This window comes from Nyctereutes procyonoides, unplaced genomic scaffold (assembly GCF_905146905.1).
Source record: "Nyctereutes procyonoides isolate TBG_1078 unplaced genomic scaffold, NYPRO_anot_genome, whole genome shotgun sequence".
NCBI lineage: Eukaryota > Metazoa > Chordata > Mammalia > Carnivora > Canidae > Nyctereutes > Nyctereutes procyonoides.
The window spans coordinates 24,918,466-24,937,530 of NW_026575082.1; the positions used below are offsets into that span (position 1 = coordinate 24,918,466).

The 19,065-nt window shown below is 48.1% G+C and overlaps 1 protein-coding gene across 9 annotated transcripts in view; it reads right to left on the reverse strand.

Annotated features, from left to right (window-relative positions):
* The window catches only part of LOC129514492 (formin-like protein 2), a 260,042-nt gene that overhangs the window by 28,029 nt on the left and 212,948 nt on the right, over window positions 1–19,065 (reverse strand). For all 9 annotated transcript variants that reach the window (XM_055333106.1, XM_055333109.1, XM_055333107.1 and 6 more), the window contains 3 exons: window positions 8,316–8,390; window positions 3,758–3,868; window positions 1,345–1,494 (listed from right to left, as the gene is read on the reverse strand). In XM_055333106.1, the coding sequence (XP_055189081.1) occupies window positions 1,345–1,494; window positions 3,758–3,868; window positions 8,316–8,390 (336 nt within the window). The remainder of the gene's footprint in view (window positions 1–1,344; window positions 1,495–3,757; window positions 3,869–8,315; window positions 8,391–19,065) is intronic.

Genomic DNA, 19,065 nt, shown 5'->3' on the forward strand with positions numbered 1-19,065 from the left:
GAGGAAGGGTGGGGAGGAAAGTGGTGATCAGGTTCAGAATAGGAGTCAAACCCTTTAGGGTAAGAAAACACCAGGCAGGTACGTGTGCTTCCTAACCGGGGGCCAACACGTCACTGCAGCACTTCCAGAGGTGGGGGAAGGGTTGGCTCACCAACTCGGCTTAGCCACGGCCAAGAGGATGCCCATTTTCAGAACGATGAACGAGGGTGAAGGACGTCAAGCACGTCCCATACTCTCAACTAAGAAGATGTCGAGGAAAAGAAATGGACTGTTCAGATGGGAAAATAACAGTGCTCCAAGAAAGAGACAACTCATTTACAACCAAGGACACCGTCAAACGGAATTCGACAAAAGAATTTGGTCCTCATGATGCTTGGGTCTCTAAGAAGCACCATTTTTCTGTTCATTCACTATTTACAATACTCATTGCAAATATTCAAGTATTTGCTTAATGGGTGAACGGAATGGACGGCCTCCAAAGGCCTGTAGACTCCTATCCATCTTAGTCTGTGGCGAGAAAAATCCCTCAAACAAAAAAATCCCTGCTCTGAAATGGAGCTGATGTCATATTGAGAGGACAGTCCTCAGAGAAGAGGCTGTAAGGGACATGCTTACTAATTTCCTTGAAAATGCCTATTGCTGAAAAGAATCCATGTAGAACTGGAGTCAGCTTAAGGCAAGAGTGTGCAGACGTGCATCAGGAGGATACAAGGTCACTCCAACCTTGGGCCTGTATGGACACACGGGGTAGAGTGTGACTTCTATTCACAAGACTATGAGTGAAATATCACTTATTCATCAACCCAAACTCCCCGAGAGGTTGAGGTGGGGGGTATCTTGCTTGGGAGGCAGCGGTAGTTCCACCAAGGGAGAGGGCGAGACGGGAGGTGGGGGGGACACAAGGAACAAGGTGGGGAGGACACAAGGGCCTTTTTTCACACAAAGTGCTAGAACCCATCCACCGTGGGCCTAGGTGAGCACACGTGGTCGGAAATGGCTTCCATTCGGAAGAGTATGAGGAGACTAGGCCTCTGCACCTCAGCCCCGAGTCCCATATTCCAGCTACACCTCTGCTCAGCGTGGTGCCCATCACGTCACTCTTGGGGCCTGGACCTGAGATGCCCAGGAAACTGAGCGGGTGACCGGGGCAAGGCAATGGTGCCCCTTAGTTTCAGTACGGGACGTGCCTTCTCTGCGAGGCCCCCAGCGGCCCGGGCAGCCCGCTCCCAGCTGCGGCTCATCCCTACTCTCCGGTCCCCCACCGACCGCGGGAGCAGCTAACACTTATTCTGCGGGGCGCCCAGTTACATATGAACAGTGTCTCCTTCTCCGAGACGTAGTTACATGAGAAATGTTTTCTTCCAGCTCTTCCACCCTCTCCAAGGCTGCGTTCTTAGTTTCCGCATCCTCCAGCAGGGCGCCCACATCGAACACGTTGTCCAGGTAAGCCTGAATCTGCACCTGCAGCTTGTCGCTCTCGGTGTGCTTCAACTTCTACAAACCAAAATGCAAGTGAAGGCGGCGTGAGCACAGCTGTGGAAGGAGAGCAAACGACACAACAGCCGACACACTCCGGTTCCAAATAGGGCAGACTTGCCCAGGAGAGGGTCTGAGGTGTCTGCCTCCGGGGAACGCAGTGTTGTTGCCCTCAGATGCCTCTCTGGGGATGCCCTCTCCCAAATATAGACACATTTCCCCTCTAATCCTCCTGAAAAATATATTTCCGAGGTCAACATATTTGAAAATAAAGCATTTTGATACAAAACAGGTGAAACCAGACATTAATAAACTTAAAAGCAGCTTCAGGAGGGAGCTGCGGTCCAGGTAACAAGTTGGAGAGGCACCTTTGTGCGGGGGAAGTTAGGGCAGGGGCGACTGCCTGAGTGGAGAGGGCAGGAGTCCAGGAGGAGGGTGAGGTGGGGAGGGCAGGACCGTGTCAGCCCTGGGGCTTACTTAGCAGAAGTTGCTAGAATCGGCCCTCAGGGACAACCTCCCCAAGGGCTGCCTGCACCAAGGTTCTGCCGCTTGCCCCCACTCACTGCTGAGGCCCAGGCACCTGGCGTAAGTCAACCAGTGGTAAGGGGATTAGGGCCAAGACAATGTGTCACTCTTCCTTACGAGTGACAGAAATCCTGACTTCCCTGGGGGAACAGAGGAGTGGCTAGAGTGACACCGGCAAACGGATGACACCACTAAACATGAACGGAACAAATCCGTGGCTACTTATGAGGGTGGGCTTTTGTAAACTAATGAAGCATTTATATACTAGATGCTTCTAATCTTCTAGCCACGTCTATCAGGATCCAGAACCAAGAGGCCAAGACGTTAAACAGAGTTTTGGAAAAACTTTTAAATGCTTTTTCAGAGGAACCATGCTCTCCGTAAATTCTGGAAGAGGGATTTGCTCCCCGGCCTAATCTGGAAGTCTAGAACTTAGCTTGGCCTAAGGAGATACGTTCCATCTTAGTCTTAAGGAGGACAAGCCAGAGACACGTCAGAGTAAGGGCAAAGCCTAGAAAGGGAGACAGTGGCAACCAAGCAGCTGCTTTCACACAGCAGACATGGAGCAACGGCACCACCTGACGTGGGACTCTCCGCCAGCCTCCCGTGATCTGCACGACCATCACAGAACCGGACCCCCACCACCACTAGCAATCTACGTGCACAATTGTTGCTCAAATACCGCCCCCCTCAGAGCACGCAGGGCAAGAGGCTGGAGAAACCTTGATCTCAGAGCAGGAAAACCCTTTCAATACCAGATTCTAGCAGAGATATTAGTGACTATTGACATAAGAACACAATTCCAACAACTCTGCAATGGAAGTGCATGTCTCCTCCTGAGGCCAGACGTCAGGGGATGTTAGGCCGCTGGTGTGGCAGCCGAGCCGAGCTCAGAGCAATGCTTGGTCTCCGCCTCACAATCAGCTGTGATCCCTGGCTTTACCCCTGACGAAGACGGGCAGCTGGACTCTGGGGGCGTCCACGGAAGAAGCACTTCTACTCTCTTTGTGGCTAGAAACATCTGCAATCGGGGTCAACAATTCTTGCCTCTCCCAGCGGCCTTCCAAGTTCAGGCGGAGCACCACTGCACACAGGGGAACCCAGAACCGCTCAAGAGGCCGTGGACATGGCGCATCCCGGGCACACCCAGCTACTCAGGCCCACTGCCATGCTCACACCCACCTGCTATCTACCTGTGGGGTGAGGAGCTACAGGGACCAGGCTGAGCACCTCTGCAGGGGAGCTAGAGACTGAGCAACTGCAGGCCTCCTCCTCCCATGAACCTAAGAGAGGAACTCCTAAAGCCACAATGCAGCCAACAGAATTTCACAGCTACATGACGAAGTCCCAGGTGTCTGTTTCCTCATTAGTGTTTTATGCTCTAAGTACTTCCTCCCCACTCGTCAGCAGTCTGGGCTTTATTTGCCCTGCCCAGATGGAGTCCCCCAAACGCCCAAGAGCCCGGATGAAGGGTGCGCCGAGACTTGGCCCAGACAGAGCCAGAGGAGAACTGCAGCAAGACTAGGCGAGGCTGCCTGACTCCAGTCCAGAGAAGCCAGAAGCCAGCCCGAGGCCCAGGGGGGCTGCAAAAATCCAGTTTCTCTGGCCAATGGCGTTATTTGGATGGGTTCCCCTTGCTCAGCGCCACGGCATCTGACCGCATGGAGCGTCGAGCATTCGTCAGGGCAGAAGTGTATCTCTGAGGGTGGGCAATAGACCAAGTCTCCATTGGAGCCGGGCGCACAGCTATACTCACATCCAAGTACTCATCCAGGCCCAACTTGGTAAATTCATACTGGAGGTGGACTCTGAAATTCATGTCTTCTACTGAATGGACCACGATATTAATGAACTGCATGGAGGCCACCTGCAAGGAGATGCAGTGGGTTACAAGCCAGTTTAATCACGGGCACATGCTTTCAGCAGCACACGTCCAGACGCACTCAGACGGAATCTCCTGTTCTGTTGTTTCACTGGGCCTTTCAAAATACTTAATAATAATTTTTTTGATTCAAAAGTCAGAAAGATGCCACAGTAAGATGCACTCCTCATCCCCTAGGATGGCTACAATCAAAAGGAAAGACAACACCAGGCGCTGCAAGGAGGTGGAGGAAATGGAGCCCTCATCCACTGTGGACATCAACCAGCCACTGGAAGAGCCGACAGTTCCACGATGTGTTAACAGAGTCACTGCACGACCCAGCAAACCTGCTCCTCGGAACGTGCCCCCACGAGGTGGAAACGTGGGCCTGTAGAGACACTTACACACAAATGCTCACAAAAGCATTATTCACCACCAGAAGGGGGGCGGGGTTAATGTCCATCAACTGGTGGATTAAAATAATGTGCTATGGGATCCCTGGGTGGCGCAGCGGTTTAGCGCCTGCCTTTGGCCCAGGGCGCGATCCTGGAAACCCGGGATTGAATCCCACGTCGGGCTCCCTGCATGGAGCCTGCTTCTCCCTCTGCCTGTGTCTCTGCCTCTCTCTCTCTCTCTATCATGAATAAATAAATAAAATCTTAAAAAATAAAAGATTTTATTTAAAAAAAAATAATGTGCTATAACCATACGATGGGATATTATGTGACGATACAAAGGGACGAAGTACTGATGCACCTTACAGGATGGAGGAATCTGAAAATATTACGCTACATGAAACAAGTCAGTCATGAAAGATCATATAGGTTATGATTCCATTCGTATCAAATACCCAGAACAGGCACATCTGTGGATACAGAAAGTAGATTAGAAGCTGCCTTGGGGGCTGGGGGGGGACACGCCCCTGGGGGCTCAGTCCTTTGGCTCAGGTTATGATCCCAGGGTCCTGGGATCGAGTCCCGCATCACACTCCTGGCTCAGGGGGGAGCCTGCTTCTCTCTCCCTCCCTCTGTCCCTCCTCCCTGCTCATTCTCTCTCTCTCTCAAATAAATAAAATCTCTTTAAAAAGGGGGTGGGGCAGCCCGGGTGGCACAGCGGTTTAGCGCCACCTTCAGCCCAGGCTGTGGTCCTGGAGACCCGGGATCGAATTCCGCGTCGGGCTCCCTGCATAGAGCCTGCTTCTCCCTCTGCCTGTGGCTCTGCCTCTCTCTCTATGTGTCTTATGAATAAGAAGCAGCTGCCTAGGACTGGGAATGGATTTTAATAACTAAAGGGGATTCTTGCTGGGATGACAAAATGTTCTAAATTAGATCACGGTGACGGCTGCAAATATGCAAAAAATACATTGAACTGTCCACTTTCAGTGGATAAATTAGATGTCATGTTCATCACCTCTCAGTGAAACTTTTTTAAAAGTCTTATGGGTATATAGATCAAACTGTGTGAGTTATTACACGTATATCACAGAAAAATGAACAATTTTAAAAAAAGATTTTAAAGAATCACCTATTGTCATGCCACAGGATAATCACTTTATTTATTTATTTTTATTTATTTATTTTTTTTTTTTTTAAGGATAATCACTTCTAAAACTTCACTGTGGGCCCCGCTATACCATAAAGATCATAACAAGATCTCTGATTCGTCTTTCCATTTTAAACAATCAACTGGTTTCTATTCTACAAAAGCCTTGGATTTACTGCTTTTTCTCCACAACTGCATCAGTGCCCCTCAGGCCTGCCACAGAGAAAACCAGTTCCTGGTTTGGTAAAGAATGAAACAAAGTTGAATAGATCTATTTTGCTTTTTTTTTTTTTAAGATTTCATTTTTAAGTAATATCTATCCCCAGTGTAGGGCTCAAACTTACAACCCTGAGATCAAGAGCTGCATGTTCTACCAACTGACCGGCCAGGTACCCCGATTTTACTCTTAATAATGACAGTTTATTTATAATGAAAATATCTTACTAATGTTTTCCCCCCTATGGGTAAACACAGTCTCTGCAAGGAGGTAAAATGAGTGAGGATCCAGATTCACATTGACTCTGAAAACTGAATTCTTCCTCTTTCTTCCAAACCCAGTTTCTTTTATTTTATTTTATTTTTTTTTTTCTGTTTCTATCGAGTTAGATTCCTCTTTGAGTGTAAGTTATACACTGGATATCTCTGGAAGACATGTCAACTCCCTAGGTTACAAGGATACTGTTTCGCAGTTTACTAAACAATGACTTCATGTTCTGTGGTTAAACGAGCCAAAAAAAAAAAAAAAAAAAAAAAAGATTTTTGTCAGTTTTTTTTTTCTTTTGTCCACCAAAAAAAAAAAAAAGAACAAACAGAAAGAAGTCCTATGTTAGAGAAATTTATATTTTATGAGGAATAAGCTGTTAGGCCGATTGTACAACTTAACTGCATCCCCAAGGATAGTTTAAGAAAAGCCTCATTTTTCTGGAGGAAAAGAGGTTCGATTCTGGCATCTTCCCATTTCTCTTCAGAGTAGCTTTTGAGTTTTAAGATATGCCTGAGAGGCAACAATCTCCTGGAGAACCGAGCAGAGCACCTGTATCCCAGCATCTTCTACATCAGGTTCCTCGGTGCCCGAAATAGATGACAGGAAATACACTCACTTGTAAACAGTGCAGGCGTTTTAAAGGGCTTAATTACATAATTATAGTTTTAGCAGAAATGGGAATGGCAGAGTGATCCCCGAGGTCTGAAAAGGAGTGAAGCGGCCACCTGCGACTCAGTAAGGAGCGGCGAGGACCATGGGGCAAGGGAAAGGGGAGCCTCAAGCTAAAAGTTGGGGACCCTGGCTCCAGTGGCTGACAGTCTGCAAGCACAGGGGCCTTGTCTTAGCTGAAATGTTGTTTTAAAAAAATCTGAATTTCATATTTTTATGCACAATTTCCAATTTTTTTTTTTACAGCGGGGTCACAAGCCTGTAGGTTGGCCTCAGCCCGGGAGCCTCCAGTATGCAAGCTCATCTTTCAGGAACGAGCAAGCTGCCCTGAAGGCAGAGGGAAGAACCTGGTAAAGCGGGCCAGGCACGACCTCCTCACATATCCATCATGAGAGCAAACACGGGCCTTCGACATGCCAAAACATCCTAGCAACAAAATTAGAAAGCTCGCGTAAAAGTATTACTTGTTCCACAATTTTCACCTTTTTAAACAGCAAATAATATGCCCCATGGAACAGAAAAGCTTCTCTCTGAAGGATTTCATCATTCTCACGGATTTTGGAAGGGGTCGAGGGCAAGGATGCATATAAAATTTAAGGACCCAGAAAAATTTTTCACATAAAAGGATTAGAAATCTGCAAAACTGTTTCATGTTTTACAGCCACCGAGGCGGTTCCAATGAAAAGTGCCCGGTCCCCTAAGCGCGAGGTCTCAAACCTCAACAGGGGAAGAACGGAGCAGGACGCCTGCTCCAGGCGTGAAGGGAGCTGAGAGGGAGCCCCCGAAAGGTCTCCGAGGTCCAGAGGTCGCCCAGGCCCCCCAGCTGGACTCCGAGAGCCTGCAGATCCGGGGGCACTCGCGGGAGGTCTGTCCCAGAAATCCTCCATGGCAGGTTTCCATCGTCAACCCAAGATTAAGATTCAAGTCCACGAATTCAGTGGTCCCCAAGTCCTTCTGCTGTCCGTCCTGAAGAGGACAGTCGTGCCGCTGAGCCGCAGGTCCTGGCAGGGAAGAGCCCGGCTAAGGCGACGCGCAGGGTGCTTACGCCCTCAGAGTCACCGGGGGGAGGGGCCCGGGGAAGTCACTGCTACAGTCACTGGGGGACACACACAGTCAGTTCTAGAACCAACGCACTGTAGTCTTTGAGAATATAGTCTGGGGAAAGCCACTGGGCTGAGGCGTGCAGAAGACAGAACGGTGGGCAGCCCGGGGGCTTGGCGGTTAGCGCTGCCTTCGGCCTGGGGCCTGACCCCGGGGTCCCGGGATCGAGACCCGCGTCGGGCTCCCTGCACGGAGCCTGCTTCTCCCTCTGCCTGGGCCTCGGCCTCTCTCTCTGTGTCTCTGTGTGTGTCTCATGAATAAATAAATAAAATCTTTAAAAAAAAAAAAAAAAGACAAAACGGTCCAGGTTCTTGGTTTCTACCTTCAGGATCCTCACGCAGATTTCCTGAGAGCTGAAGCCAGCGATGGCAGGGATGTGCGCCAGGAGTTAACACCCTTTCCCCCAATGCATGGCTTCATCCTTTATTTGCTACAGATACTTGGTACTTTGGGCCTTTACTATGCAGCATGTATGTGAGGAATGAAACTGGACACTCTGGCGTGAATCCACAGCCTCTTATACTCAATTTTCTGTCCTCTGGAACATTCATACATACATACACACATATAATATATAAAATATAAATGGATTTGGGAAAAGAAGTACAGAAACGGAGCTTGTCTTATTGAATGTAAGGCAGTACTGGAATGACTCACCATAAAATCTATGTTATTGTCTTCGTTCCTGAAATGTTCCATCAACTTCTCAAAGCGCTGTTTTTCTCCACAAACCTGAAATACACATTTTCATCATGCATATGAAATTCCAAACATAAGCATTCTAAAATTAGATGCAGGAATTTTAGCATTAATAATTACTTCCAGAATATCTTTTTATTGCCTCTCTCACACTATTTACTTCTCTTCTAAGCTGGTTAACTCACCAATAGCAACATGAGCCAGGCCCTCGGTTTCTTTTAAATGTTCCCTTGATATATTGAAATCTCTGTCAAATGTGTTTTTCTTTTACTGGTTATCTTTGCAGTTCATCAATTTTTTAGCCTGCATTCAGAATCCCAGGATGTTATGGTTTAAACAAAGAAAACAAAAACAACCCCCTCCCGCACCCTTATCCCGTTTTTTTTTTTTACAAAAGCACCCTTAAAACAGGCACGCTAAAAGATTTGGACAATTTAGTATTTAAACTCCTTGTAAAGCAGATTGAATTAATGCTTTTCATTAACAGGTGAAAGAGGCGGATAAATTACGGTGAGCTCTACACAGGAGTTAAAAAACAGAGTCAAAGAAAGGTTTGTAGCAAATACGCATTCTCTGGTGACTTTTTCCCAAAATCAGAGGATAAACTTTAATTCTTCAGTGACCTTGGCCGCCTCCTTTTGGAGCCCCCTGGTTTATTCCTTTTGCCTTCAGAAAGCATGTACCTGAACACCCATGCTACCTGCAGTGTTGGTAATAGTCTCTGGTCTTCACATTTTGAATTTAATCTGGGTTTCACATGCTTAACTCAATTTTCCAGTTATATCTGTCCTATTAGGAATACACAGGACGATCCTGAAGGATCCCCCTAAAAATGACATTTCATAAGGCTATAATGCAGCCATTGAGCTCCGTCATATTAAATCCCATTTTAATAAATATTTTGATGAAGAAAAAGATTCAAGAAGACAGAAGTTTTGCCTGTTTTGTTCACTACTGTATCTTCAGCATCCAGAACACAATGCTTAGCGTGTTGTAAATTCTCCATATTACTTTTTGAATTACACTGAAAAAAAGGACAAATGAATAATTATGTGGAAATACACTTTAATGAAAGGATGAATGACTTTCCCACTCTATCACATTGATGAAACAAGAATCATCAGCCCATGGTAGACAGGCGCCAGGAGTAAAGCTTTAGTGATGATAGTTCCTGCACTTCAGCAGCATGCCGGGAATGTTAAGCCTTCAGCCACTGAGGGCCTTCCAGGTCTCAAAGCAACTTAATTTTCTCAATAGATCACAGCTCACACTTGACTGTATCCTGACGACAACTCTCCATTTACTTGTACCTGCCTTAACAAAAAAATACAGAAACACAGTACATGGACCCAGTCCAGAGGCAGAGGAGCAGGCTCCAGATAGAGCGTTTGAAGTCAAGCCTTTAAAACACAAACATGAAAAAATAAAACAAAACACAGACATGTCCAGTCCCACCCAAGAAAGCCCGATTCACCAGGGCCAGGACGGGCTGGGTGACACACACGTGCACAGTTTTAAAGCATTACACACTATTCTGCAACTCTGCAGAGGCGGAGAACCAAAGATCTACGGGGATACTTTGTTCTGCCCCTGGTTTCAGCCAGTCCCTCCTGGAGAACAGGCAGGAGGTTCCTGGAAGCAGTAGGGTTGTTGGGAGGGTGAGGCATTACAAGCCCAGTTCCCTAGACTACGACATCAGCCACATCTTGTGCCCAAAGTCGCAAAAGTCCTCTCAGCCTGCAAAAAAAGAGCCCAGTGGGTGAAAACCGCCGAGGCCGGATATGGAAACGGTCAGAATTACAGCCTAAATTTTAGGCTAGTAGTAGGCTAGCTAGTAGGCTAGTAGTTTAATTGTAGTCCTTATGTTTAAGGACTTGTTTCCCAGGGTAATGGTTTCCTTCAATCTGCTTTGGGAGGTTGGTAGCGTCAGAAGAAAGGAAGAGAAGCCGTCTTGAATCTGCAAGCAGCTACCAGCAGCGGCGGTCGATGTTCTGCTGAGCAGCTAGGCCCCCGATGAACTAGGAGAAGCAGCAGCGATCAGTGAACAGCAATGAGGAATACAACTCCTGGGCAGGCAAAATCCCTTCAAATCAAAGAATATCAAGGACTCGGGAAGTATCTCAATTTATGAAAAAGACTGATACCTAGACAGATCACATAACCGTAGCTTGATGAAGGGTCAATGCAGAAGCTGGAGCTGGGTTCCCAGCTGCCAGCCTGCGGATGCCCCTTCGCCGACGCAGCCCGGGCTGTGCAGATAAACGTGGTCCGCTTAAGACAATAATTTACATCGCACCGGAATTATCTGAGACACCAATAGAGATTTAAAGCATTGTTGTTAAAAACCACCATCATCACACTGGGCATATACTCGATGTTCTTGCACCAGAATCTTCCACGGAACTTCAAAAACAGCAGATTCCCGGCGTCTAAATTGAAACATACTGAATGAGAATCTCCACAGTGGATCTAGGACTCTGTGCTTTTAACAAGTCCCCGTGGCAGTTGACCCCGCGGCTTAGATAACGCAGCCTAGCAGATTAAACTCTAACCTTTCTACCAATTGCAGATCATTCACCCTAACTCATCCCATCTCCAACTTAACAATAAATGAGACAGAGTTACCATAACGGGGTACCACGGGACTGCAGCAGGAAGGGGTACAATAAAGAATCAAGCACTGTGTGCAAGGCATTGAAAAAGGGGATTATTATACGGCCAAGGAAAGCACATGTGGGCAGCAACAAAACAAACTATTCATAGCCCGTTACTAAAAAAAAAAGAAGGCATCAAATCTAGAACGACGGGATTAATTTCATGCTGGGTAAAGATCCCAAAATCACATACGACCCTGATAGACAGGGCTGACACGGACATTCAGAGCTCTGAGCATACGCATTTCCTTGGAGGGTGCCCTGTCAACAGCGAAAGCCATGCTTAGAACATATGTGCAATGAAACAGAGAAACATTTTTTTTAAATTCATTTATTTATGATAGTCACAGAGAGAGAGAGAGAGAGAGAGAGGCAGAGAGGCAGAGAGAGAGAGAGAGAGAGGCAGAGACACAGGCAGAGGGAGAAGCAGGCTCCACACACCGGGAGCCCGATGTGGGATTCGATCCCTGGTCTCCAGGATCGCGCCCTGGGCTAAAGGCAGGCGCCACACCACTGCGCCACCCAGGGATCCCGAGAAACACCTTTAATTGCTAAAAATAATACTTAAAGTGTCTTCCAGCTTACAGCTGCGATGGACTTGGTGAAAAGAACCCAAATGCACAAAAGAGCATGCTGCTGGCAGAGATACAGCTTTGGAGAACCCTGAAAGAATGACCTGACTGACCCATCTCCTGTCGCAGAGACAACCAGAAGGGCATCTCCTATCAGCTCCCCACGTCCCCCTCTCTAAGGGTTTAAGCTCTGCTGCCGATCTCAACTACGAATTCAGGGTGGTATTGGTGGACTCTGTCCCACAGGAACAGCAGGGACCCAGAGGCTCTATTTCTGCTGGAGGAAAAGCATGCAAACCAGCCTCACATTTGTTTCTATGCTACTTTAGTGATCATCAGACAAGTGTATGTTTAATCCCACAGGACACGGGGAGATAGGTTTGGGGGAGGCTGGTAAAGTTGTATTCAGCATCAAAGGAAAATAAAGCTCGCACGGCTCACGTCTGGACCACCCCCCGCACGCTGGTTCCAACGCGACAATCGTGGCTGAACGCGCCTCTCCCCGCCTTTGAAACTGACCTGGCTCTAATGATGGTGACGGTAAGAGGAACAAGACAGTGACTCTCAGTCACATTCAGAATCCCCAGTGATAGGTCGTCGTGGGGATGCACTCAAGACCTTCATCAAAACGTGTCTAAGAGCCAGGAGCCCATCCGCATGTAAATACTATCGAACAGTGCACGTTGCGGCATAGAACGTCCATCTGCCGACAAGGGCCAGACCGTACATGATTGGAAAATTTTCAAGTAAAAAAACTGTCCTGTGGCAACTGAAGAATGTCACTTCTTGACTTCCATATAATCAATGGTATTTCCCATTCCCTGGCTAGCTTTATTTTATTTATTTATTTATTTATGATAGTCACACACAGAGAGAGAGAGAGAGAGAGAGGCAGAGACATAGGCAGAGGGAGAAGCAGGCTCCATGCACCGGGAGCCCGACGTGGGATTCGATCCCGGGTCTCCAGGATCGCGCCCTGGGCCAAAGGCAGGCGCCAAACCGCTGCGCCACCCAGGGATCCCCCCTGGCTAGCTTTAACACCGGTGTCTTGTATCAGTGGTAGGCAGCCGCTGAAATAGGTGGGGTAGGCAGCAAATTTAAAAAAATGTGGCCACAGAAAGGCCAAGCAGAGCGGACTGCAGGACGAGGCTTCTGTGCATGAGAATACTGCAGTAGGAACGAGGTTTCCCCTACGAACAGCCGGGGCTGCCAGGAATTAAGGCAAACAGCAGGAAAGTAAAGGTATATGCTCTGGAAAAGCACGTACTCTGCAGGACACTGAAGAGGCATCTCCATTTATGAATCAGTGTCACGTGGATAGATTCGCTGGCCCCGATCAACATTAGGCATAAAGCAAGAGCCTCAGGCCTGGATCTTGGACCTCAGGCTTCAGGCTACTGAACATCCGCCCATCCCCAAGGGCTGCCTGACATCCAGCCCTCTTCACACCTTGAAGCTCTAACACCAAGTGGGGTGAGGCAGTACAAAGGCAGAAACAGGCCTACGCGGGGCACCGGGCCAGACACGTGGGTCCCAGATCCGCCACCACCGGGCCGTGAGCCTGGGCAACTGGGCGAACCTCTCCGGACTTCAATTTTCACGTGCGTTCACTTGAGAGCCTCTGGACACGTGCTTGCTTTCAAGGCTTCTGGTAAGAAGCTGTGAGGGTTGCAGAGAACACTCTGGGGGCTCCGAGGGTGGGAAGCGTGGCACGCAAAGGAAAAACACAAATGAGGAAGGCTCTTGGGGACTTCTGTCATTTATCCAGCTTTGATTTATTATACTGAGCTGCCTGGTAAGATTTCATTGAAAAAAGTTTCATTGAAGGTTTTCATTGCTAATAAGTCTGGGGGGAAAACCCCTCCCTTGACGTCCCGACGTTCTAATTGAGGCGGCAGCGGCAATGTACCGCGGTTTTCCCAGACCGAGCAGCCAAACTGGGCGAGAGGCACGGGCACGGGTGCCGCACCAGGCCTCAGGGCCTCTGGCTTGGGCCCCACAAGGCCGAGGGGTCCTGCCCTGCCCCATCCCATGGCCACACCCAGGACGAGCAAGATGTGCTTACGCTTCGAGGGGAACTGAAGCAAAGGCACGACTCCTGCCAAGAAAGACCTTTCTGAGCAGCGTCGCGCACCGCTTGCATGAATCTGGGGCCCTGGATGCGTGAGAGGCAGCGGTTCACGGGTCTCCCGGGGCGAGTGGGGGGGATGATGTCCCTGAAGGCTAACCATGGATGGAAGGTGGTTTTATGGAGGCCTGTGATCCGGATTCGCGCCCTCCGGGTGCTGGACGAGTAGCGGCCACGTCTGCGCCCCCAGGTCGGTGGCCGTGCTGGCCCCCCCACGCCGCTCCCGGGTCCCGCTCCCGCCACACGAGTCCGCAGCCAGGCCGGGCCGGCTCATGAGGCGCCCATGCGACAGCTGCTGGGTTGTGACCTGAAACCCAAGGCCTCTGGCTTAAGTGTCTCCTTCGGGCCCTGCCGCCACCCGCCGCGACACCTCCTTTCTCTCCTGCACGACAGGCCCCGGGAGTCTACCCTACTACCTTTCTCCCCAGGGCCGTACGGAGCGAACAGTTCACAGGGAGTCCCGGGTGCAAGGGTGCAAGCTCTCCTCTCCTTCCCCCGGGAGCGCCTGCATCTGGGCTGCCTGCACTGGGGGGCCCAGGGCCTTGGTCCCCTAAGGCCACTGGGCGCCTCCCCCGCCGACACCAACGGCTGCCGGGACAGGGGCAGGGACAGAACTTGGGCCTACCGTTGGCTCTCCCGTCTCGGGGATTTAAGGGCAAAACATTTACTGAATTGAAACACTCGGAGAGTAAAGGACCTCATCTCTGCTCCACCGGAAACTAATGGAAAGCTCAGCAACTGCAAGCACTCCTCCGTCCATGCAGCCCTCCTTCCTCACACGTTAATAAGGCAGTTCCATCGATGCTGGGCTGGTAAATAACCTGACGATGGGCCAAAGGTTCCATCCACCCCATGCTAACCACCCCTGTGAAGACTTGAGTCAATTTTCCAGATGTTTCCAAATACCCAGATCTTTTGGCAACAACCGCATAAAACATCCAGAGGACTCTTTTGCTTTTCATGTATATATTTTGCTGTACCAAAAAGAGGATCCTGACATGGAAGCAAAGGGCTAGGAAAATCCCCCAAGAGTAACTTGTTGAAAAACCACACCTTAAGTGAAAAATGCATTTCTAATCACTCCCCTAAAAAAAAAAAAAAAAGACTTACTACATTCTAGAGAGTGAGACTCCACAGAATAATTCTTCATAAATGACATGTTTCAGAAATATTCCTATTGTCTGACTTGACCCTTAAGGCTTCAACAGAGGGCACCTCTCTTGGTCTTCAGTAAGAACACATACGGATTCTCTCCAGGCTTCTGTTTCTGTAGGACGACCCAAACACCTCAGAGCTCAAGAGAGCCTGGTGTTTAAATAGCTACCTGAGGACCAAGTGATGAGCCAAGGCCTTCGGTCACCTCTGGGATGACTTACCCATCAACCCCTCAAGCAGAATGCCTAACATTGTGTTTCATTCATTTCTCCTTACAGATTCATCCTTCGAACACACCCAGTTTGGTCAAACAAGGCAAGGGAGGGGACACCGTGACACCCTTCCAGTGGTCAAGTGTTCACTGACCTGTGGCTACAGCACATGATAGGAGTTGTTTAAATCCTGTGGCAGGGCAGCCCCAGTGGCTCAGTGGTTTAGCGCTGCCTGCAGCCTGGGGTGTGATCCTGGAGACCCGGGATCGAGTCCCACATCAGGCTCCTTGCATGGAGCCTGCTTCTCCCTCTGCCTATGTCTCTGCCTCTCTCTCTCTCTCTCTCTCTCTCTCTCTCTCTGTGTGTGTGTGTGTCTCTCATGAATAAATAAATTAAAAATAAAATATTAAAAATAAATAAATAAATCCTGTGGCATTTTCACCACCGGTCCTGGGCCCTACTCAGGAGGCGATGTCAGCCCACGCTCTCTTCACGCCTGCGTCGCAAGCAAAATGAACTTTCACGAAGATGTGCCGTGAATCCAGAGCCCTTGGAGACAAAGACTCTTTGTTGGCTGGATCAAAGACCTCAGGCCACCAACAGGCAAATCCCGGAGGTTTGTCCCCGGCTCCCCATCTCAGTCCACACCCTCAAGTCTTCTGTGCCCTACCCCAGCCCCGGGTATTCATCGGGACACCTCACTCTCATAGCTACCTGGAACCATTTCCACTCGGCCCAATGAGACAACAAGACAGCAGACGGTATATTTGGGAAGCAGTTTTTTTTTTTAAGATTTTTTTTATTTATTAGAGAGAGGGGCAGAGACCCAGGCAGAGGGAGAAGCAGGCTCCATGCAGGGAGCCTGACGTGGGACTCGATCTGGGGTCTCCAGGATCATGCCCCGGCCCGAAGGCGGCGCTAAAAAAAAACGAGCCGAAGGTGGCGCTAAACCGCTGGGCCACCCAGGTGTCCTGGAAGCAGTCCTTAAAACATGGTTCTTGACCACCAAGAGTCTCTGAGGCCCTTTCACAGAGTCTGTGAGGTCAAGACTAGTTTTACAATGACACTAAGGTGTCACTTCCCACTTGCACAGAGCAGACATCTGCACTGGTCATACAAAAGCAACAGCTGGTGAAGAAACCTCCTGCTGCCTTGGCATGGCTCATGGCAGTGGCACCAAGTACCCCAGTAATCACCGTATTCCTCAGTTTCTCAGTTAAAAAAAAAAAAAGCCAGTTTCGCTTAAGAATACCCTTGATCAAAGTGCATATCTGATATCTATGGTATTCAAACCATAGAAAGCACTGATACAACTCAACACCCAAAAACCACAGAATCCAATTTAAAAATGTGCATAAGACACAGACATTTCTTCAAAGAAGATAAACAGAAGGCCAATAGACACATGAAAAGATGCTCAGCATCACCCGGCATCAGGGAAATGCTAATCAAAACCACAAAAAACAACAAGTGCTGGCAAGGGTGCACAGAAAAAGGAACCCTCACACACCTAGCCATTTTGTTGTTGTTGTTCTTATTTGAAAGAATAACTAACAAACCACAGTTATTCAGACTTAAAAACTTGGCAGTGATTCTCTTGAAAATGGAGGAAGGAAACTGACAATACTTGTTTCCAATGATAAAAATTGAGCTTTCAAGCAAAAATGAGAATTTCAGAAAACTTGTATTCAAGTTTGGCAGCTTTTCCAATGTTTTTTATTTTTTTTAAGATTTTATTTATTTATTCATGAGAATACACAGGAGAGAGAGAGAGAGGCAGAGACACAGGCAGAGGGAGAAGCAGGGAGCCTGACGTGAGACTCGATCCCGGGACTCCAGGATCAGACCCTGGGCCGAAGGCGGTGCTAAACCACTGAGCCACCCGGGCTGCCCTTTTCCAATATTTAAAGATTTTTCTGATGAAATTGGTGATGATAATAATGAGATTTTTTTTTAAAGTTGCCTGATGAGATGTGTCAATATTTAGAAGATCTGGATAAATCAGTGAATTGATATTTTCCAACTGACTCCCACATATTGTTATCAAACTATGCATTCATTCAAGGTATAAGACTGGCAAATAAATTTTAAACTAACAGAGTACCAGAAGTTCATTAATACAGTTGCAGATGCTACTTTGCAGCTAACCTTTAAGGAGCTACTCCTCCTGCCCAGTGTTTGCAGAGTTTCAAAAGGAATATCCACTGTCACCTGAAAATGCTACTAAAATACTTCCTTTTCCATCTGTGTATTTCTGTAGGGATGAATTTCCTTCAATTACTTCGATCAAAACAACACAAGTGCCTGAATGCAGCAGCGGATAGAAGCATGCCACCCTCTTCTTTTAAGCTAGACTTTATTTTTTGTCTTTAACGCCACCGTTCTGGACCAAACTGCATCTCCACAAAATTCAAACATCAAAGTACCCTCAATTCAACTGTATTTGGAAACAGGGCTTTTAGGAGGTAAGTAAGGTTAAATGAGGTCATAAGGGTGAGTCCCTAATCCAAGGGCACTGATGGCCTTAGGACCTCCACCCCCCCCCACCCCCCACCCCTAGTTAAGACCATCTGAGGATATAGCAAGAGGTCAGCCCTCTGCAAGCCAGACAAGCACCACCAGCAGAGCCCAACCATGCTGGCATGGGGACTTTCAGTCTCTGTAACCGTGAGGAAATAAATTTCTGTTGTTTAAGCCACTTAGTGTATGGTATTTCATTACAGGAGCCCAAGATGACTAAAACAGCCACTGTCAACTGATTTTTTTTTTTTTTTTTAGGTTCTGAAAAAATTTTAACACTAACATGTAATGAGTCTAGAATATTATTTCTAAGGAAAGAAGTATCAAAATTTTGCTTTCATTTCTCACGGGGTAAATATCAATATATAACCTGCATAAACAAGAAATTAGGGGGGGGTCCTTCAGAATTTTTAAGAATGTAAAAAAGGGGCCTTGCGGTCAAAAGTTTAAGAACTACTAAATTATACTACTAGAGAACTGCTTCTTTATTTCTTCAAAGATGATAAATTCTTTTAAGATTTTATTTATTTATTCATGAGAGACACAGAGAGAGAGGCAGAGGGAGAAATAGGTTCCCCGGAATGAGCCTGCTGTGGGCTCGATCCCAGCACCCCAGGGTCACGACCCGAGCCAAAGGCAGACGCTCAAACTCTGAGTCGCTCAAGCATCCCAAGATGATGAATTCTTAAAACATGTAACTTGGAGAAGCAAATAAATGGACTTCTAATATGAAAATATTTTACAAGACTGTTGGAGAGTTGATCACAGCAAACCAAGAACAACTACATCTGCCCCTCTCCATGGACATGAAGTTACATCACTCAGGTGGGGCAGGTTTCCCGAGGTAGCAAGAAATCTCCCACCAGTGTACGGGGTAGGAAACAGACTAAAAACCCAAACAAAACAAAGCCAGACTCCCCTTGAATCCTTGTATTCACAGGTACAATTCCTGGCTCACTACACGCCTAGACATTCTTCTCCCAAAGCCAAGTGAGTGTTGGATTCCGAGCAAGAACCTGGGGAAGATAAACAGTCATCTCCTACGTGGCGCGTAGGACACACGTTCCCCAAAGTTCAGCGACAATCATGCTCAGGGAACCTACCCAGGTAGACAGATCCGCCCTGGAACACCTGACACGCTAAACATCAAACAACCAAGAATCAACATGCAAGCAACCTACAAGGATTCTCTCTTAACGGGGCACTAAACACGCCCTTGATAACTACCGCACGGAATGCACTACTTCCTAGCTTTACTCCGCTTCCTGGAAAATACTCCAAGATGGAACATTCAGTGTTGTTCTTAGCGGCCTACCAGTGAATCCAGGATGCCACACATGTTGCTGGTACATTTACTGGTGGGGAAGGAGCCCTCGCTCTCCACAGCCCAAACCAAACCGCTGAAACACAGCAGAGCTCTAGCTCGTGTCTGAGGGGGCAAATCCCGTCAGGGGCCCAACTGCATGG